At 40.7% G+C, this 18,187-nt stretch overlaps 1 protein-coding gene and 1 long non-coding RNA gene across 5 annotated transcripts; one reads left to right on the plus strand and one right to left on the minus strand.

Moving 5' to 3' along the window:
* Window positions 1-992: 992 nt before the first annotated feature.
* LOC132241089 (uncharacterized) lies at window positions 993-5,064 on the minus strand. Its single transcript, XR_009454453.1, has 3 exons — window positions 4,998-5,064; window positions 2,893-2,938; window positions 993-1,116 (listed from the first exon to the last, which is right to left on the minus strand). It is a non-coding gene; the product is annotated as an uncharacterized LOC132241089 (long non-coding RNA).
* A 39-nt stretch (window positions 5,065-5,103) lies between these two features.
* Window positions 5,104-17,477, plus strand: ARL14EP (ADP ribosylation factor like GTPase 14 effector protein). 4 transcript variants are annotated; one of them, XM_059709186.1, is made up of 5 exons: window positions 5,168-5,234; window positions 5,866-5,945; window positions 11,049-11,550; window positions 13,268-13,395; window positions 14,692-17,477. In XM_059709186.1, the coding sequence occupies exons 3-5, from the start codon at window positions 11,125-11,127 to the stop codon at window positions 14,918-14,920; spliced, it is 783 nt and encodes a 260-aa protein (XP_059565169.1). In that variant the 5' UTR covers window positions 5,168-5,234; window positions 5,866-5,945; window positions 11,049-11,124; the 3' UTR covers window positions 14,921-17,477. The 4 variants fall into 4 exon arrangements, with proteins under 4 accessions (XP_059565168.1, XP_059565170.1, XP_059565169.1 ...); XM_059709185.1 differs by lacking the exon at window positions 5,866-5,945 and having other exon boundaries at window positions 5,104-5,234; XM_059709187.1 differs by lacking the exon at window positions 5,866-5,945 and having other exon boundaries at window positions 5,159-5,183.
* The last annotated feature ends 710 nt before the right edge of the window (window positions 17,478-18,187 follow it).

Here is an 18,187-nt window from a genome sequence, read left to right on the forward strand (position 1 = left end):
TGGGAACACAAACTATTTATTCTCAGCATTAGAAATTGTTTGGCCTACTACTTTTTTAAAAAATATATTTTATTGATTTTTTACAGAGAGGAAGGGAGAGGGATAGAGAGTTAGAAACATCGATGAGAGAGAAACACCAATCAGCTGCCTCCTGCACACTCCCTACTGGGTATGTGCCTGCAACCAAGGTACATGCCCTTGACCGGAATCGAACCTGAGACCCTTGAGTCCGCAGGCCGACACCCTATCCACTGAGCCAAACCGGTTAGGGCTGGCCTAGTTCTTTTTGGTGGTTCTTTCATGCACCTCCCAGAGTTTCACTCTTCCACTGCACAGCTCAATACCCAGGCAAAGATATAAAGCAGGGGTGGGGAACATGTTTTCTGCCAAGGGCCATTTGGATATTTATATCATTCACGTGCCACACAAAATTATCAATTTAAAAATTAGCCTGCTATATTTGGTCAAACATTTAATTAACTCACTCCTAATGCCTTGGCAGGGCCAGACCAAACGATTTCTCGGGCCTTATATGGCCCGGGCCGGGCATTTCCCACTTCGGTATAAGGGAAAAGGTTCACCTGGGGAGACCTCCAAGACTCTGTGCCACTTCCTCCTCTCTGATACCAGCCCATCAGCTTCTCTGAATCTCCATCTCTGTCTCCTCCATTTGGTGAAACCACTAGTCTCTGTTTAGGTTCCCCTACCGGCTCTATGACCTGAACTCTGGTTCCAGGCAGTAAGCTGGGATCACTATAGGACTTACCTTATTTTTTTATTTTTATTTTTTTGTTAATCCTTACCCGAGGATATGTTTCCACTGATTTTTAAAGAGAGTGGAAATGAGGGGGAGAGACAGAGAGAAACACTGATGTGAGAGAGACACATCACATGCACCCTGACCAGGGCCGGGTGTGCACAGGGCAAGCAGCACATGCCCTTGATTAGAATTGAACCTGGGACCCTTCAGTCCGCAGGCTGACACCCTATCTATCCACTGAGCCAAACCAGCCAGGGCAGGACTCACCTTAGTTGTTTCTCTTCTTTCGGGATCACAATTCAGTATTTAGATATCCTCCAATATCTAAAAATAGTGGTTTTCAGTAGGAGGGCAATCTGCCGAAGCAAAAGTCCAAATATAATTGTTAAAACCTATTTAAAAAATTGAATTGTGTTGTTTAATCTTAATCATACTCAAAACTAAAAAACAAACAAAAAAAAAAGCTCTTCATACTATAGTAATCATAGTAAAGGCTGTTGAAAATGTTCTCTATGGTAGCTATTATCTCTAACTTCCCACGCTTTAACTGGGTATAATCTGGCTTCTACCCTCCACTTCACTGAAAGAGCTCTTATCACACCATCTATAACCATCTAATTGCTCTAATGAATATATTTTAGTCTCTTTTTTACTTGATTTTATACAGTTATGCAATTCAATATGGTAGCCACTATCCACATGGAGCAACTGAGTACCTGAAAAGTGGCTAGTCCAAATTGAAAGGTACTGGAGGTATAAAATACACACCAGATTTCAAAATAACTTAGTATTAAAAAAAAAGGCTATAACATACTTTATTAATAATTTTATATTAATTACATGGTGAAATGATGTTTTAAATATATTGGGTTAAACAAAACATATTTATAAATTAATTTACCTATTTCTTTTTAAACTTTCTAATATTACTACTAAAAAATTTACAATTACATATGTGACTCTCATTGTACATCTAAAGGCCAGTACTGTTCTGCAGCAACCTCTCCCTCCCATACTGCTAGAGCCCTGCTTTCAACTCTTGCCTTCCTTGGTAGGTGGGACTTTGCTCTGCCTTTGATTTCTGGCTACCTCACTGCCTCCTCCTTCTGCAACTTCCTTTGAGATCTAAATCTATTGTTTGCAAATTTTAGCATGCTGCAAAATTGTGTAATTGCTTGCCAACACCTCAGATTCTTTCTTTTTTTAAAAAAAATATATTTTTATTGATTTCAGAGAGGGTGAGGGAGAAGAGATAGAAACATCAATGATGAGAGAGAATCATTGATTGGCTGTCTCCTGCACATCCCCTACTGGGGATCAAACCTGCAACTCTGGCATGTGCCCTTAACTGGAATAGAACCCAGGACCCTTCAGCCAGCAGGCTGACACTCTATCCACTGAGCCAAACCAGCTAGGGCTCAGATTCTTTCTTGAAGCTTATCTGTAAAGACTGATCTAGTATTAACATTTACCAAAACGGATCTTCAGCTCAAATTCCTCTCATCGCCTTCCTCTTCTTTCCAACAGCATACTGTGCATCTTCACTTGGCTGTCTTAGACTTAACATATCCAAGGTTTAATTCCTTCTCTCTGTTCTCCATAACCCATTTCTCCTTTTGTCCTCCCAATTACCCAAGCCAGAACCCTAAAATTATTCTCTCCTTCTTCTTCACATCTATAGCTAATCAGCTACTAAACAGCCTGCTTGCTCTCTATGCTTTCTTAAGTCCCTTAGTTTGGGGTATTTCAATCTTGGCACTACTGAAATTTTGAACCAGATCATTCTTTTGTGAGGGGTTGTCTTCCACAACATAGCATGTTTAGGAACTCCCCTGTCCTCACCCCACTAAATATCAGTAGCGCCCCCTAGCGGAAAAAAAATGTTTCCAGACCTTACTAAATGTTTAAGGAAGGGGTAGGGGAAGGAATCATCTCACCCCATATAGACACTGAGTTGATGGAGGACATCATTATTAATCTCTGCATTAGAGCAAAAGAGAACTGGCTCTCCTGCTCAGTACTGTACTTCTTCCCTGTTCTCCATACTCCTCACAGTTTCCCACTTCAGTTCAGAATAAAGTTTAGTATCTCTAATATGACATAAAAAAGAGCATTATCTGTCCTCTACTTACCTTTCTCAGCTTCCCACTCCAGCTATACTGAATTCCTTGCAGTTTCCTTAGGGATGGATGAAAGTCATAAGAAGTGTTAGTCAGAAAAAGTGTTAAATACACTGGCAGCTTATGAGATAAATGCAAAATTTATAGGATGTTTTATATAGAGAATATGAGTAAGCATGTATTTTGTGAAACATAGGCAGAATTCCATTAAATATACATAGTGAGTACACTGTAAGGCATCCCAAGTTGAAAATATCATGGAACAGAGGGACATTTATAGTAAAAACAAAAAAGGGGGGGGGCGGGCAGAAAAACTAAGCTATGAATAATTATGCCATCTCTGGGCTGACAGCTATGTCACCACCAAATCATTCATCCAGAGGTTACACCTAGTATAATCTCACATGTGCTCAATCCCAAAAATAAATTAATTAATAAATTAATTAATGCAATTAAACCCATGTCTGTTCAGGCTAATTAGTGAGCCCTGGTTGTGGCCAGCCATGTTTCCCGGCACCTATCCAACAGAGCAAGCATGTGGGCCTCCCTTCTGTGACCTGAACTCTGGTCCTCAAAAGCATATCATCAATGGAAGAGGCTGACTGAACATCTGAACGTTGTTTAACTCCAGATCCAAGCGATGTCCTTCCACTTGTTTGCATCCTATCCTAAACGTGTCAGTGTATTCCTACTCTTTTCCCTTGCTTTTCACTGGGTATTAAAATGGGGTCCATAAACCATTTTATTCAAGCATCTTCATTTGGTCTGTGAGTCTTCTATTTCATTACCTCTAGGACAGCTTGCCTCGCAGCAGTTTGCCTGAAAGCCCCCATTGCATCGGGTTAGTTTTCCACAGGACAGCTCAATTAATTCAAGCAATAATCTCCTCTCAGAATGCCTCTGCCTTAGTAATCTTCATTTTACCCTGTTCCTGTTCTGTGTTCCCATTGTGGCATTTATCACGCCACCCTGGGGTTAACGCTTGCCTCCTTTGTTTCTCTCTCTGGCCTGTGAGCTCTTTGAAAGGAGGGGTAAGTTTTACTCCTTTGTCTCATTTTCTCTTAGCCAAGTGCCAACCATAAAGTAACTACTAAAAAAGCTACTGCATGCGACCTCCGGAAGAAACCGTTGAATGGGTTATCTGCTGTTTTTGCCTTTCTCTCATTCCCCAGTTCCAAGACTGGTGTAAGAGGGTGAGTAGCAAAACCCTGCCTGCTTGCAGGCAACATGGAGGTGGTGGAAGGGCCGTAGGCTCCCTGCAGGGAACAACCTACATTAAGTGTGTACAGCATTACTAGCAAGCTCGGGCCTTGGTGGACTGTATCTCCCTGTCTCACTTTTTTTTTTTCCTTCACTTCGGTGGCTAAAAAAACAGTACTGGGGGGCTGGGAGGCTTTTCCCTCCACCTCCCACCTGAAAATGGTTGAAGGCTGAGTCCCTTTAGCCTAGCAGTGGTTCTCAACCTTCCTAATGCCGCGACCCTTTAATACAGGTCCTCATGTTGTGGTGACCCCCCCAACCATAAAATTATTTCCGTTGCTACTTCATAACTGTAATTTTGCTGCTGTTATGAATCATAATGTAAATATCTGATATGCTATATGTGTTTTCCGATGGTCGCGACCCACAGGTTGAGAACCGCTGGAAGGGGTCTTGAGCTCTCAAAGATGCTAAATGAATGAAATCCACTCTAAAATGAATGAGTACCTAAACTGTGGCAAACATTAGAGATACAAGAGAGTGATTTCTCCCCTCAAAACATTTACAAGCATCTTCTCGGAGCCCATATTATACTCAAAGTAATAAACACCTATTTTTTTTTAATAGTTTAAAAAGAGATGCATTTTGGAATACTTTTAGCTTGAATAAAATTAATGAAATAAAATGTGAGACCTTAAATAAAGGGTCTGTTCTTGAGGTCCTTTTAACACAGGTCCTTCTACTCCACGGGTTAGAAAGATTGGGGTGCAAACATTTGGCTTCACGATCAGGCGTCGAGATTCGCGAACAGAACCCAAGCTAGCCAAACCTGCACCTGGGAAGAGGCGGCCCCCGGGACCGAGCAGTTCCCGAAAACAACAACATCTCGCCAGCGTAAGAAGCAACTGTTGCCTCACCTTGAATCATTCATCCGCCCATTGACAGCGACCCGTCCTTTCCGCCGCGGGAGGGCGCCAGGCTCCTTCCGCTCTAGGCTCCCCCGCGTCACTCTCTATGGTCGCGCCGGGCCCCTCTAGCTCCCGCTCGCCGTCCTCTCGGTGGTAGTGCGAGGGCGCGCCGTGGAGCAGGCCGCGGAGGTGGCGGTGCGTGGTTACAAGTTCTGTGCGAACCCGGGCGGCGGAGCTCGCGCTCAGGTGGAACGGGCCGCGGGGGAGGTTCTGGGAGGGAAGAAGCGGGGGCGTGGGCGGGGAGACGGGTCCCTGGAAAGGAGGGAGACTCGGGCCGGGTTACGGAGGCCGGAGAGGAGGCCCGGAAGCGGGAAGAGGCTTTTCGGCAGCCTCCCGATCCGCCGATCTCCGACCCCGGTTCATCCGGCGCCCCTTGGTGCCCAGGCCCTGCGCGGTGGCCGCCGCATCTATCGCGTCTGCGGGTTGTCGCCTCTCGTCCGGAGCCCGGGAGCCCTCAAAGCGATGGGTTAGTGGATGAGGTTAAAATACGGTGGCCTTCAACCCCGTACCCAGCGTCTCTCTCTCCTGTTTTGTTTTTATTCTTTGTCATCGGAGTCCTCCCGGCCCTAGATGTGTGGTTGAGGCCGGAGGCGGGATAGTAGTCGTTTTTTTTTATCCCGGTACCATGAACATAGTAGGTCCTCCTTGGACGGATCTGGTGGCCTGAAACATTTGGATAGAGCCGCTCACAGGGGCGTTAGGCCTGTGACCTCCACAGGGTTGGGGTGGGAAGGGTTGCCGCATCCTGGGGACTTAGTCGCATTGATTTGGGGAGATTTAGGCCTCTTGGGGTGAGATTCCTATCGTTTCTGGACAGGTGTTCGTTGAAAAGACGTCGTGAAGAGTCTACTAGGTGTCAGTGTTGTGCTGGAGACGTCAAGGGTACAGGGGACCCAGGTGACTTCTTGCCCTCCCAGAACTGATGTGTAAAGGGGGGCGGGGGGCGACTTAACAAACAACGAGCCTGTGATGAGTGCTATGAAAAGGGGAGTCCCCGGAGTTCTGGTTCCTCCACCGGATGATAAAGAAGGTGATGCCATAGAGCTCTGTCCTCCAGCAGCTGAGAAAGCACCGTGAGGTCAGCTCAGCTCCCAGGGAAGTGCAGCCAGAGGAAGGAGGGCCTGCAATGGTGGTACCTGGGTGAGGCTCCGCAGACCGGGGGACACTGGCTCTGTCCGGAAGGATGCCTCAGCCCGGGAGCCCTCAAAGCGATGGGTTAGGACTCAGCGATGGCGAACCTAAGACATGCGAACTCATTTTTTGGGTTGATTTTTCTTTGTTAAATGGCATTTAAAATATATAAAATAAATATCAAAAATATAAGTCTTTGTTTTACTATGGTTGCAAATATCAAAAAATTTCTATCTGTGACACGGCACCAGAGTTAAGTTAGGGTTTTTCAAAATGCTGACACGCCGAGCTCAAAAGGTTCTCGCCATCACCTACCCCTTAGGTGGATGAGGATTGAAATATGGTGGCCTTGAACCCCGTAACCCGGGTAACCTAAGCAAAGAGAACAATATAAAGGCATACAACGGAAAAGAACTCCGCAGGTAGTGTAGTTTTGACATTTAGCAGTGTTGTGGCATTTAGAACACGTGATGGCATTCTAAAGAGCCCAGACTGTATTTTCTACAAAGTGGTAAAAAAAAAAAAAAAAAGTATTTTCCACAGAGTACAGTTCCGTTTCACAATCACTTACTCGGCATCCATAGCGGGACCGTGGGATTGTTTGACAATCTTGCTCTCATCCAAAATAAGGCAGAGTGAGGAGAGCTTTGCGCATGACTTTCGGTCTGGAAACTGCCTCTCAGTTCTTGCAATCCCTCTTCACTTCCTTCCCTTTGGCCTTTAAGGACCAGAGGAATGGTGACAAATTGCAAATGGATTTCAAAGATGATCTGAAAGTACACTGGACAGAGCATTAAAAAATCTGAGGGAAGTGCTTTGGCTGAGCCTAACTAACGGATTCTTCATATAAAGTAAAATTTGGTTTGGATGTGTGCTTGGATGTTTAATTCATTTAGCAAATACATGTCTCTGATATATCAGCCATTGTGTTAGCTTGGAAACTAGAGCTCTAAACTTCAGATTCTTCATCTGTAAATGGGAATGATAGTACCTCAAAGTTGTAAAGATTAATGAGATGATGTTTGTGCTATTGCTGTGCCTGGCTCTCAGTAGAAATCTTTTAAACTAGAGGCCCGATGCACAAAGATTCGTGCAAGAATAGGCCTTCCTTCCCCTGGCTGCGGCTGGGCGGAAGCCTGCTTCATTGCCATGGTGAGGAGGCAAGTGGCCCTGCCTCCCTCATTTTGTCACATCAGTTTGCATATTCCCTCCTTATTGGCTGTGGGCGCCACCATCTTTTGTTGTGGAGTGCTGGTTAATTTACATATTCCATCTTCATTAGATAGGACAGTACTATGGACTATATATTTGTTTTAAATTCTCTTTACCTTATTGGCTCTAGGCCTTTACTTGAGAATTGAGATTATCTCGTCTTGGCTCTTTAGTCCTTGTGTTAGTGACTATGTAATGTACATAGTTAATATTGGAAGGTAATTGGCACAAAAGTTGACAGTTACAAGAGGCATGATTTTTTTATGTGTGCTCATAACTAAAGCTGCTGATTTGCATAGTAGGGGTTGATGAAAATACTTTATTTTCATTAAGTAAGAGATCGCTTAGAAAATGCTTGACAAATTATAAGAACTTATACTTCACCCCTACTCGCAAAGGGCATTTTTCATGAAGGGAAGGATTCTTGACTTAACTTAAAAACTCAGAAAATTGCTCTAACTGGTTTGGCTTAGTGGATAGAGCATCAGCCTGTGGACTGAAGGGTCCCAGGTTCAATTCCAGTCAAGGGCATGTACCTTGGTTGAGGGCATATCCCCAGTGGGGGTTGTGCAGGAGGCAGCTGATCCATGTTTCTCTCTCATCGATGTTTCTAACTCTCTATCCCTCTCCCTTCCTCTCTGTAAAAAATCAATAAAATATACTTTAAAAAAAAAAACTCAGAAAATTTTTTATTTGGTTAAATTTCCTCTTAATACTACTTTTCCCACTAATTAGGAGACTGGTCAAGTAAAAAGCTGTATTAATGAGAAATCAACATATTGGAACATAGTATTACTACACTTCCCCTAAAAATTTTGAGAAGAAAAATAATTAGTTTCCTTTTTAATCTGAACTTCCCTCTGCTATTGTTTTCAGACAGTTTCATTTTAAACTGAGCAACTCCTATAATTTGTTCATAGGAAGTTCGAATTCCTTTTAATAACAGGTAAGAGGTGGAACTTAATTTGAAGCCGGCACCAAAGAAAGATCTCTACTTACTAGAAAATGCCAAAAAATAAATAAATAAAAATTGCATAGTAAATGAGGTTGCTAGAATTAGCAAATAAAAATATGGGATTCCCAGTTAAGTTTGAATTTCAGACAAATAACAGCTTATTTTTTAGCAATATTTGGAGCATATTTAATGTGAAAATTATTTGTGCATTATCTAAAATTTAACTTTAACCGAGCATTCTGTATTTTATCTGGCAACTCCAATAGCAAGTAATTCTAACCCCACAGTGACACCTAAGGAATGGATGCTTAGAAAACAGTGTAATTGTGCAGACAGTTTAATTCCTTCAAGTGTTCCTCCGAAAATTACATACAGTACTCAAAGTGTGCCAAAAACAGAAGACTTTGTGATACTGGGATAGAGAAGAAATTCTCAAACAAAAATGCACATATCAAACGAAATATATCACAAAGTCTTCCGTTTTTTTTAAATATACTTTCATGCTTAATTCTTTAATCCAACTGGCATTGATTTTTGTTTGTGAGAGAGAAATCTTATTCTGCCTTTTTCCACGTGGTTAGGCAGTTTTCCAAGCATCTTTCATTAAATCCGTCTTCCATTAATGTGTAATGCCCACTGATTTATAATACCATATGTTATACATCTTCCTCTTTTCATGGATCTATTTGTCTGTATTATGCTGATACCAGTTTTCATTATAATAGTTTTATAGTAAATGTCTTACTCTGTTTTTCTTCACGATTCTCTTGGCTTACTTGGACTTTTACCCTTCCATGTAAACCATTTTACTAAATTCCAAGAGGAAGTAGGCGGAACACCTGATGGGATTTTGATTAGAATAGTTTTGAATTTATAAATTCCTGGAGAATTGACATATTTACTATAGACTTTCCAAGGCATATTTCTTCAGCATTTATTAAAAGTATCTTTTTTGTCTTTCTGTTTGATAATTTTGCCATAAAAGCCTTAGGTGTCTTAAGTTTTATATGTTTTGTAAGGTATCGTAAGTGCTTTTGGTTTCCAATATTTTTGTTGAATTATCTTGCTACTTCTAATAGTTTGCTAAAACCTCATATTTTCCATGTAGATAGTTAAATAATCTTTGAGTGATATTTCTTGTTTCTTTCTTTTCAATTCTGATACCTTTTAATATGGTGTTAAATGGAAGCTGTGACAGCAGGTATTATGTAGTTCTGACTTTAAAGGAAATGCTTCTGATGCTTCATGATTAAATATAATAATACTAGGGGCCCGGTGCACGAAATTCGTGCACTGGGTGTGGGTGGGGGGGGAGTGTCCCTCAGCCCAGCCTGCCCCCTCTCACATACTGGGAGCCCTCAGGCGTTGACCCCCATCACCCTCCAATCGCAGGATCGGCCCCTTGCCCAGGCCTGACGCCTCTGACAGAGGCGTCAGGCCTGGGCAGGGGACCCTCATTTCCCCCCATCACTGGTTCTGCCCCCAGCCCAGGCCTGATGCCTCTGGCCCAGGCATCAGGCCTGGGCAGGGGACCCTCATTTCCCCCCATCACTGGTTCTGCCCCCAGCCCAGGCCTGATGCCTCTGGCCCAGGCATCAGGCCTGGGCAGGGGACCCCCAGACCCCTCCGATTGCTGGCTCTGCCCCTTGCCCAGGCCTGATGCCTCAGCCAGAGGCGTAGACCCCCATCACCCTCTGATCACCTGATCGGCCCCTTGCCCAGGCCTGACGCCTCCGCCAGAGGTGTCAGGCTTGGACAGGGGACCCCCATCTCCCCCCGATCACTGGCTCTGGCCCCCGCCCAGGCCTGAGGCCTCTGGCCCAGGAATCATGCCTGGGCAGGGGACCCCCATCTCCCTCTGATCGCTTGCTCCACCCCCCCGCCCAAGCCTGACGCCTCTGACCCAGGCTTCAGGCCTGGGCAAGGGGACCATCATATCCCCCCAATCCCCGCTCCGCCCCCCGCCCAGGCCTGATGCCTCGGCCAGAGGAGTTGACCCTCATCACCCTCCGATCACCAATCACCGGATCGGCCCCTTGACCAGGCCTGAGGCATCCGGCTCGGGCAGCGGGGACCCACAGCTGCAGCGGCCCCGCGATCGTGGGCTCCACTTTAGGCCCAGGCAAGGGACCCCTAGCTCCTGGGACTGCCAGCTTGACCGTGCCCAGCTCCCATCACTGGCTCCACCCCTACTTCCTGCTATCACTGGCCAGGGCGGCAAAGGCGCCTGATTCTCTGATCATGGCTGGCGGGCAGGGCAAAGGCGGCCCCAGGGCCGTCTTTGCCCTGCCCCCCAGCTCTTAGCTCCCCCCTGGGTTTCCGATCACTGTCAGTGGCAGGGGGCTTCTTCCTGCTTTCCCTTTCGCCTCCCTGCATTGTGCCTACATATGCAAATTAACCGCCATCTTGTTGGCAGTTAACTGCCAATCTTAGTTGGCAGTTAACTGCCAATCATAGTTGGCAGTTACTTTGCATATAGCCCTGATTAGCCAATGAAAAGGGTATCGTCGTACGCCAATTACCATTTTTCTCTTTTATTAGTTTAGATTTCTTGTATACTTTTTGTTAAATACCTTTCTTTTCCTTTTTTGCTAAGAGTTTTCTTTCTTTTAAACAAGTATTGAGTTTTATCAAATGCCTTTTCAGTTTCCCAGATAAAACATTTACAGCACAAATCTGACTCTCTTTAATATTTTCTTCAGGGTGACCAGCATATCACTTATTGGAGAGAGGTCAGTTGCTCGACAGAATTAAACAGGAAATTTGCTAGAATCAAGAATGATGGATCCGTGTTCAGTTGGAGTTCAGCTTCGTACCACAAATGAGTGCCATAAAACCTTCTATACTCGTCATACAGGTTTCAAGACTTTGCAAGAATTGTCATCAAATGATATGCTTTTACTTCAACTTAGAACTGGAATGACACTTTCTGGGAACAATACAATTTGCTTTCATCATGCAAAAATTTACATTGACAGATTTGAGGATTTGCAGAAGTCATGTTGTGACCCTTTTAACATCCATAAAAAACTAGCCAAAAAAAACTTGCATGTAATTGACTTAGATGATGCCACTTTCCTGAGTGCAAAATTTGGCAGACAGCTTGTACCTGGTTGGAAGCTTTGTCCAAAATGCACACAGATAATCAATGGAAGTGTGGATGTTGATTCTGAAGACCGGCAGAAAAGAAAACCTGATTCAGATGTATGTATAGTAGTTATTTTTTTCTGCTATGTTATTTCTACACCGTGGGGTTTTGTTTAACTATAAGGAAATCATATTTACATTATTGTTTACTAGAGGCCCAGTGCACGAATTCATGCACCAGTGGCGTCCCTCGGCCTGGCTGGCGGGATCAGGCCGAAACCAGCTCTCTGACATCCCCCAACGGGTCCTGGATTGCGAGAAGGCACAGGCCATGCCAAGGGACACCACCAGTGCACGATCGGGACCAGGGAGGGATGCGGGAGGTTGGCCAGCCGGGGAGGGACCGCGGGAGAGCTCCAGGGCATCTCCGGCCTATCTTGCTCAGTCCTGATCAGCCAGAACCCAGCAGCAAGCTAACCTACCGGTCGGAGCATCTACCCCCTGGTGGTCAGTGCACGTCATAGCAAGCGATTGAGTGGCCTTAGCATATCATTAGCATATTACACTTTGATTGAACGGATGACCAGACACTTAGCATATTAGGCTGTTATTGTATAGGATTATACTAATCAGCATGCAGTGAATATAAAGTTGGGGAAGTGAAAATAAATGGTGTTTCTAAATATTTCTAGATACCTAGATCAGCGATTTTCAACCTTTCATTTTATAGCATACATAAAGTAATTTCTAAAGTTCTGTGGCACACCAAAAAAGATATATTTTTGGCCAATGGACAAAATATACAGGTATAATTTTTATTTCATTTACACTGGACAGCTGTTGTTGTGCTGGCTGTTGTCGTTTCTTTATTTGACAGTTTAAGGGGAAAGAGGTCAGTTCCCCTGACTAAATAGTCCAGTATTGCATGTTTTAAAAATTCTTGCAGCACACCAGTGTGCGGGGGCACACCAGTTGAAAAATCTCTGACCTAGATTGAATGATAAAGAAAGTAAGTTTGGGAAAGGAATAACATAATATGCCCAAGACTCTCTTTAACCATCTCAAAACAACTTAAGATTTCATAAAGCTCTCTTTGGTGTAGAACAAGGACAAATATGTCAAAGGAGCACTGCTTAAAATTTCTATTTGTAACTAATTTATAATTCTTGCAGCTGGGAAGAATTGTAATTTTTCATTATATTAATAAGTCAAGAGGTAACTAAAATTTAAATTATGTATAGTGCTTTCCTTTGGTGCTCCCCCTAGAGGCATATCTCCAGGACTCAGTGGTATCTTGCAGTTCATACTAAGTACTTGCTACTGTCACTTCACCACTTTATTTATCCATTGCTCTTGAGGAATGTATCACATAAAGCTGTTTCCCCCAAGTAACAAACTTAAACTCTTCACCATCAAAATTTGTAATGCATTTTAGGACTTATTCTCTGCTTTTGAAAACATAATAACAAGAGAAACTTTTCTTAAGGACTCAGGATCATTAGTAGGACCCTCAGGTTATAAAGCAGTTTTGCTGACTTCTCTCACATGTTGGCAACAGCTATTTCAGTTTTCACCGTGTTTGTGCCCTTCCTCTCCTATATGCCAGAAATTAAAATTAGGTAATGAAAATATTACATGTAAATTACCAATAAATTTTTAATATGGTCCAGGGCTGTAAATTTTGTTGTACTTGGGCTCTAAAACCTTTTTTTTCTTTTTTTTTGTGAGTTCCAGACTGTCTTCCAGGTTAAGGAATAATCTGGATTAACAGTAAGTGAAATAGTAATAAAATATGACCTGATGTCAAATTGGTAATTTGTTTACCTTTATTCAGGGAAGAACTGCTAAAGCTTTGAAATCATTACAGTTTGCAAATCCAGGAAAGCAAACTGAATTTCCTCCAGAAACTGGTAAAAGAGAAAAAAGAAGGCTTACAAAAAGTGTAACCTCCAGTTCAGACAGGTAGGCTATGTGTTACTTCCGACATATGTTAACTTTCTGACTCATATCTGTGTTGTTCCCCTATCTTTCTCTTAAGTTTTGAATTTTCTGGGTTAGTATTTTAAATTGGATAATCTGGAATTGGTAAGAACATCTGAAGGCCTCATAAATAATTGACATCTTTTTCAACTTGAAAAATTTGTTTCTAAGAAAGTATCAATGAAGTGAACAAGATAATATTTTTGCATAAGAATTAAAATAATTTAAACAAATTATTTTTAGAATTAAAGTAATTGAATTTTTTGAAAAGCATTGATATTATATAATTGGTATATCTGCTGTATGAGTGGCAGCAGGAAAGTAAATTTTTTTTTAAAATATATTTTATTGATTTTTTACAGAGAGGAAGGGAGAGAGATAGAGAGTCAGAATCATCGATGAGAGAGAAACATCGATCAGCCGCCTCCTGCACATCTCCGACTGGGGATGTGCCCGCAACCCAGGTACATGCCCTTGACCGGAATCGAACCTGGGACCCTTCAGTCCGCAGGCCGACGCTCTATCCACTGAGCCAAACCGGTTTTGGCAGGAAAGTAAATTTTATGAGAAACTTTATAGGTATGAAATGAAAAAGTTATGGTACAGTCACCAGAGTGAATGAGGAAACTAAATTGTTTAGATGTGACTTTTTAAATTGAGCATTTCTAAAATATAAATTGATAAAGAAATATTAGTATAATCATTCAGAATTTTCTACAGATTGCATTTATTCTATCTGTTAAGGTTTTCTGTTGAGTCATATAAGTATTTTTAAGTCAGATTTGCTGTAATCCATCAAAGAACTTGAAACAGATTAGTTTCAGCATAAAAACCAGTAGGGTAGTACACTGTAATAAAAATAAAATGATATTCACAAAGCAGTAAAGAGATTGGTAGCCAACAAAAAGTACCTCTATTAACTACCCATTTTCCTTTTCTTAACGGTAATGGAAGTTTTAACAGAAATATACCTATTTTTGGACAAAGTTCTTGTCCATTCTTTTGTTGACTTGATTTTTCAATGGACTTTGAGAGGAATTTTAGGCTTATTGTATTTGTGTCAATTCTTCAGAGTAGGGTCTCTTCTGACGAGGAGTTCATACTACTGCTAGCTGTAGAGTAGCCTTGAGTCTGGTAAGTTATGTACCAGTTTGGTAGGACTTCATCCCTAATTCAGAATATTTTATCTCCTTAAATTTTTTCATTACCTTATTTTCAATTAAGTATTCAAAAAGTAATATACTTGTGAGGTGTAATTCGCCTGTGTTTATTTTACAGACAAGTGATACCAGCCAAGAGTAAGGTCTATGATAGCCAGGGTCTCCTGATTTTCAGTGGAATGGACCTCTGCGACTGCCTGGATGAAGATTGCTTAGGGTGTTTCTATGCTTGTCCTGCCTGTGGTTCCACCAAATGTGGAGCTGAATGCCGCTGTGACCGCAAGTGGCTATATGAGCAAATCGAAATTGAAGGGGGAGAAATAATTCATAACAAACATGCCGGATAATTTGTAGCATTTCATTATGGGATCTTTAAAGTACTTTCTCTATTTCTAAAATTCTGTCATTCTCAAATGCATTTTAAAGTTGATTGCCAAATGACAAAAATTTGAAAACTACCTTAACATGCACTCAACCAGCGCTAATATTGTAAATTTATTTCAGCAGCCACTTAGAGCCTATCTGGGCCAATGTAAACAAGTAAGGCATAAGCACTCCTCAATTTGCACAATTCACAAAGCCACAAATTCCGATAACAATGATTTAGTTGAATAACACCAGTTCCCTAACAGTACAGTTCAAATTTCAGTTTCCAGGATATATTAACCGTGAGTAAAGTACATGAAGTAGTCACTGTGAATAACAGATGTATTTTATGATCAGTGGCCAATCACATTACTTCTCAAATTCTGCTGGAGGTTGGTCACTGCACATCTGTTAATCAGTCCACTTTCAGACAGCAAAGCATATAGGTATATTTCCTTGCCCCACATGTGACATTTTATAAAAGTAGGTAATGGAAAGAATGGGCAAATAAATGAAAAGTGATAATGCCAGACAGAATTGAGATTCGAGGTGAACATTAATGGAGTTGTAGAAGAAGTCGCTGATCATGGGAATGTTGACAGTGCTGCTTTTCAACCTAGAGCCTCTGGATATGCAGCCAGAGAAATTTAGTGGCAGCAAACTTCCCAACATAAATGAGGAAAGGTTTTGTCCCCGAGGAAGTGATGTTAGAAACTTCACATTAAAGGAAATTGCAGAAATATTTTACGACATTCAAAGTACAAATGCTGAAATATGGAAACTAATCCAAATTTAAAGGAGAATGACAATTTGCTATGGTATAAGTTACTGGACAAAAAAAAGCAAGCACTTTAAATGACTAGATTAATTTTTTACAATGAAAGAACATGAATTCTCAATCTTTCTAATGTTTTAAATTACAGTGTACTAAATACTCTTATAATTTTTCCATTTACATTTTAACTGAACAGAACAAGTATCATTTTCCTCATTGATTATTAACAAAGATTGGCCATTTTTTTATGATCCCATTCTATCATGCAAGGCAAGAACTGCCTGTAACTGAGAAAAGTGCCTACTTTAGGAAAAATTAATTTTGATGCAGTGGTTGAGTGCTAAACTGTTTTGGGAATAATCCACATATCTGTACTAAAATATGCCATTTCTTCTCCCCACTTAAACTCTTCAAATAAATGTTTTAATACTGTAAACCTTTCATTGTTTAGACCATGCTTTCTTGGTGAAAATGTGTTCTTTGTCGCAAAAATCTTATTTCTGTATTTAAAGCAAAAATATACATAAGTATATAAATAGATGTTGATTGCAATTAGAGGACTAAAAAAAGACTCCTTAAGGGAATAATAATAACAAATAGAGAAACACTGGTTGAGACTATAAATTATTTGGAAATTGAAACGATGTTGGGATTTGTAGGGGTGTTGTTTGGAGGATGGGGGTGGGTGATAACTTCTCTCTGCCCTTTATTTTTTTAAAATATAAAAAAACATGTTTTAAAATACCTGTTCTAAATCTTTCATTATCTAGGATACTGCCACTAATCTAGATTTTTGTCTTGTCTTCCCTAAATATAGTACTTTAGTTGAATCAGATGAGCTTAAAACAACTTGAGATATTTTTTAGCCATTGAGACTATAAATTTATACAACCGGTTTTATTGACCAATCGAGGTTTATTTTTATTTTTGTACACTCTTAGTATCTCTTTACTTTGTTGGAATGCCATTTTCAACCATGAAATTAACAGTCATTTTTAAGATATAATTGTTCACTGACCTAGTTATCAAAAGTACAGTTAATTCCTTCATTTAAACGTTTCAACAGCACTGGCAAAAAGAATATTTTAGCTTCATATGCTTAAATAGCTAAATTTTCTTAAATTAAGGAAATATGTTCTTATAAAGGACTTAAACATAGACTCCAATTTTGTCTGAACTTCCAGGATCATTAGACCTTCTTAATTGCATTTCTGCCATCATTTCTTAGAGCCTCTGTTTAAAACGAATATTTTTTCAACAGAATACATGACTTTAAAAAATTCAAATATTTTAATTTCAGCATTACTTAGTAGAACACTTTTGTGTTATTTTCAAAGTTAGTAAGTTTTTCAAGGGAAAATTTTTTGGAGAACAATTATCAATTATGCTAGTATTTCTTTATTGTGCCTATTTAGGAGACCAAGTTTTTAACGAGCATGCTAAAGGTTTGTAGAGAACGATATATCTGATTTTTATCACAAGTCCACTTACTGTTTTTTAATTTCAGAAATACAGAAAACAATAAAATTTTAACATTTTGCGGATGATTCAAGGTGGCTAAATTGTTTTAGAATGCTATTACTCTTTTAAAAAGCAAAAATAAAAGTTTAGTAACATTTAACGTCTGCTGTATGTGGCTCCAGGTGGAGAAGTTAATATGAGACCACAAACATTGATCTTACACAATGTTTTGGCCACAAATGTTAAAAGTAAAAATGTGTGTATACTTTATATTTGAATAAAATAAATGGCATCCCATGTGATTTTTCTCCTGTGTCTTTTTCAAATATAAGAAAGTAACTTTGGAATATTTTATGTACGATTCTTGTTTTTAAAATATTACATCTAGTTCAATGTAACAGGCTATTCTAAAAATGCCTGGCATGGATTCAACTAAGTAATTTTTAGCAGATGTATTTTGAAGCATACATATACGTATACATATATAGGCAGTGATTTATTAATACAGAATATAATTTTAGTAAGTTCTAGCATAGTTCTTAACTTTTTGGACATCAGAGACCCCTGTGAAAAGTTGATGAAAGCTATGAACTCTCCCCAGAAAACTAATATTCATGTACAGTAGGTCCTCCGGTTACATCAGAGATCCGTTCCTACTGCGCAATGTAATGCGATTTTGCCAAAAGTCGGAACCACCTACATAAGCACCTACTTCACTCACATGGAGCACATACACAGTTCCATGTGATGAAGTGAAACAGTAAAAAAAATTTAAAAGATAATTCCTGACCTTTATTTGTGGTAAATAAATAATAGAAAACAAAGCACATACGTACATACGTCGAAATGATGGAACTTTTTTTTTTATAAATACTGTAAATGGGAGATGGCGACGTCACCATGAAACAACGTATGTCGAGTCGGATGTAACCCACATAACCCGAGTGAAGCATCCATCATATATAAAAACTGCTGTTTGAAATTTTAACCCTGCTATTTCTGGCTTCTGTAA

The sequence above is a fragment of the Myotis daubentonii genome, chromosome 9, assembly GCF_963259705.1.
Source record: "Myotis daubentonii chromosome 9, mMyoDau2.1, whole genome shotgun sequence".
Taxonomy (NCBI): Eukaryota; Metazoa; Chordata; class Mammalia; order Chiroptera; family Vespertilionidae; genus Myotis; species Myotis daubentonii.

Bases quoted from the DNA above. Each gene is read 5' to 3' on its own strand.
- ARL14EP (XM_059709185.1), top strand. From the start codon at position 11,125: ATGATGGATCCGTGTTCAGTTGGAGTTCAGCTTCGTACCACAAATGAG. The intron at 11,551-13,267 runs GTATGTATAGTA...ACCTTTATTCAG, and splicing joins AAAGAAAACCTGATTCAGAT to GGAAGAACTGCTAAAGCTTT. The intron at 13,396-14,691 runs GTAGGCTATGTG...TTTATTTTACAG, and splicing joins GTAACCTCCAGTTCAGACAG to ACAAGTGATACCAGCCAAGA.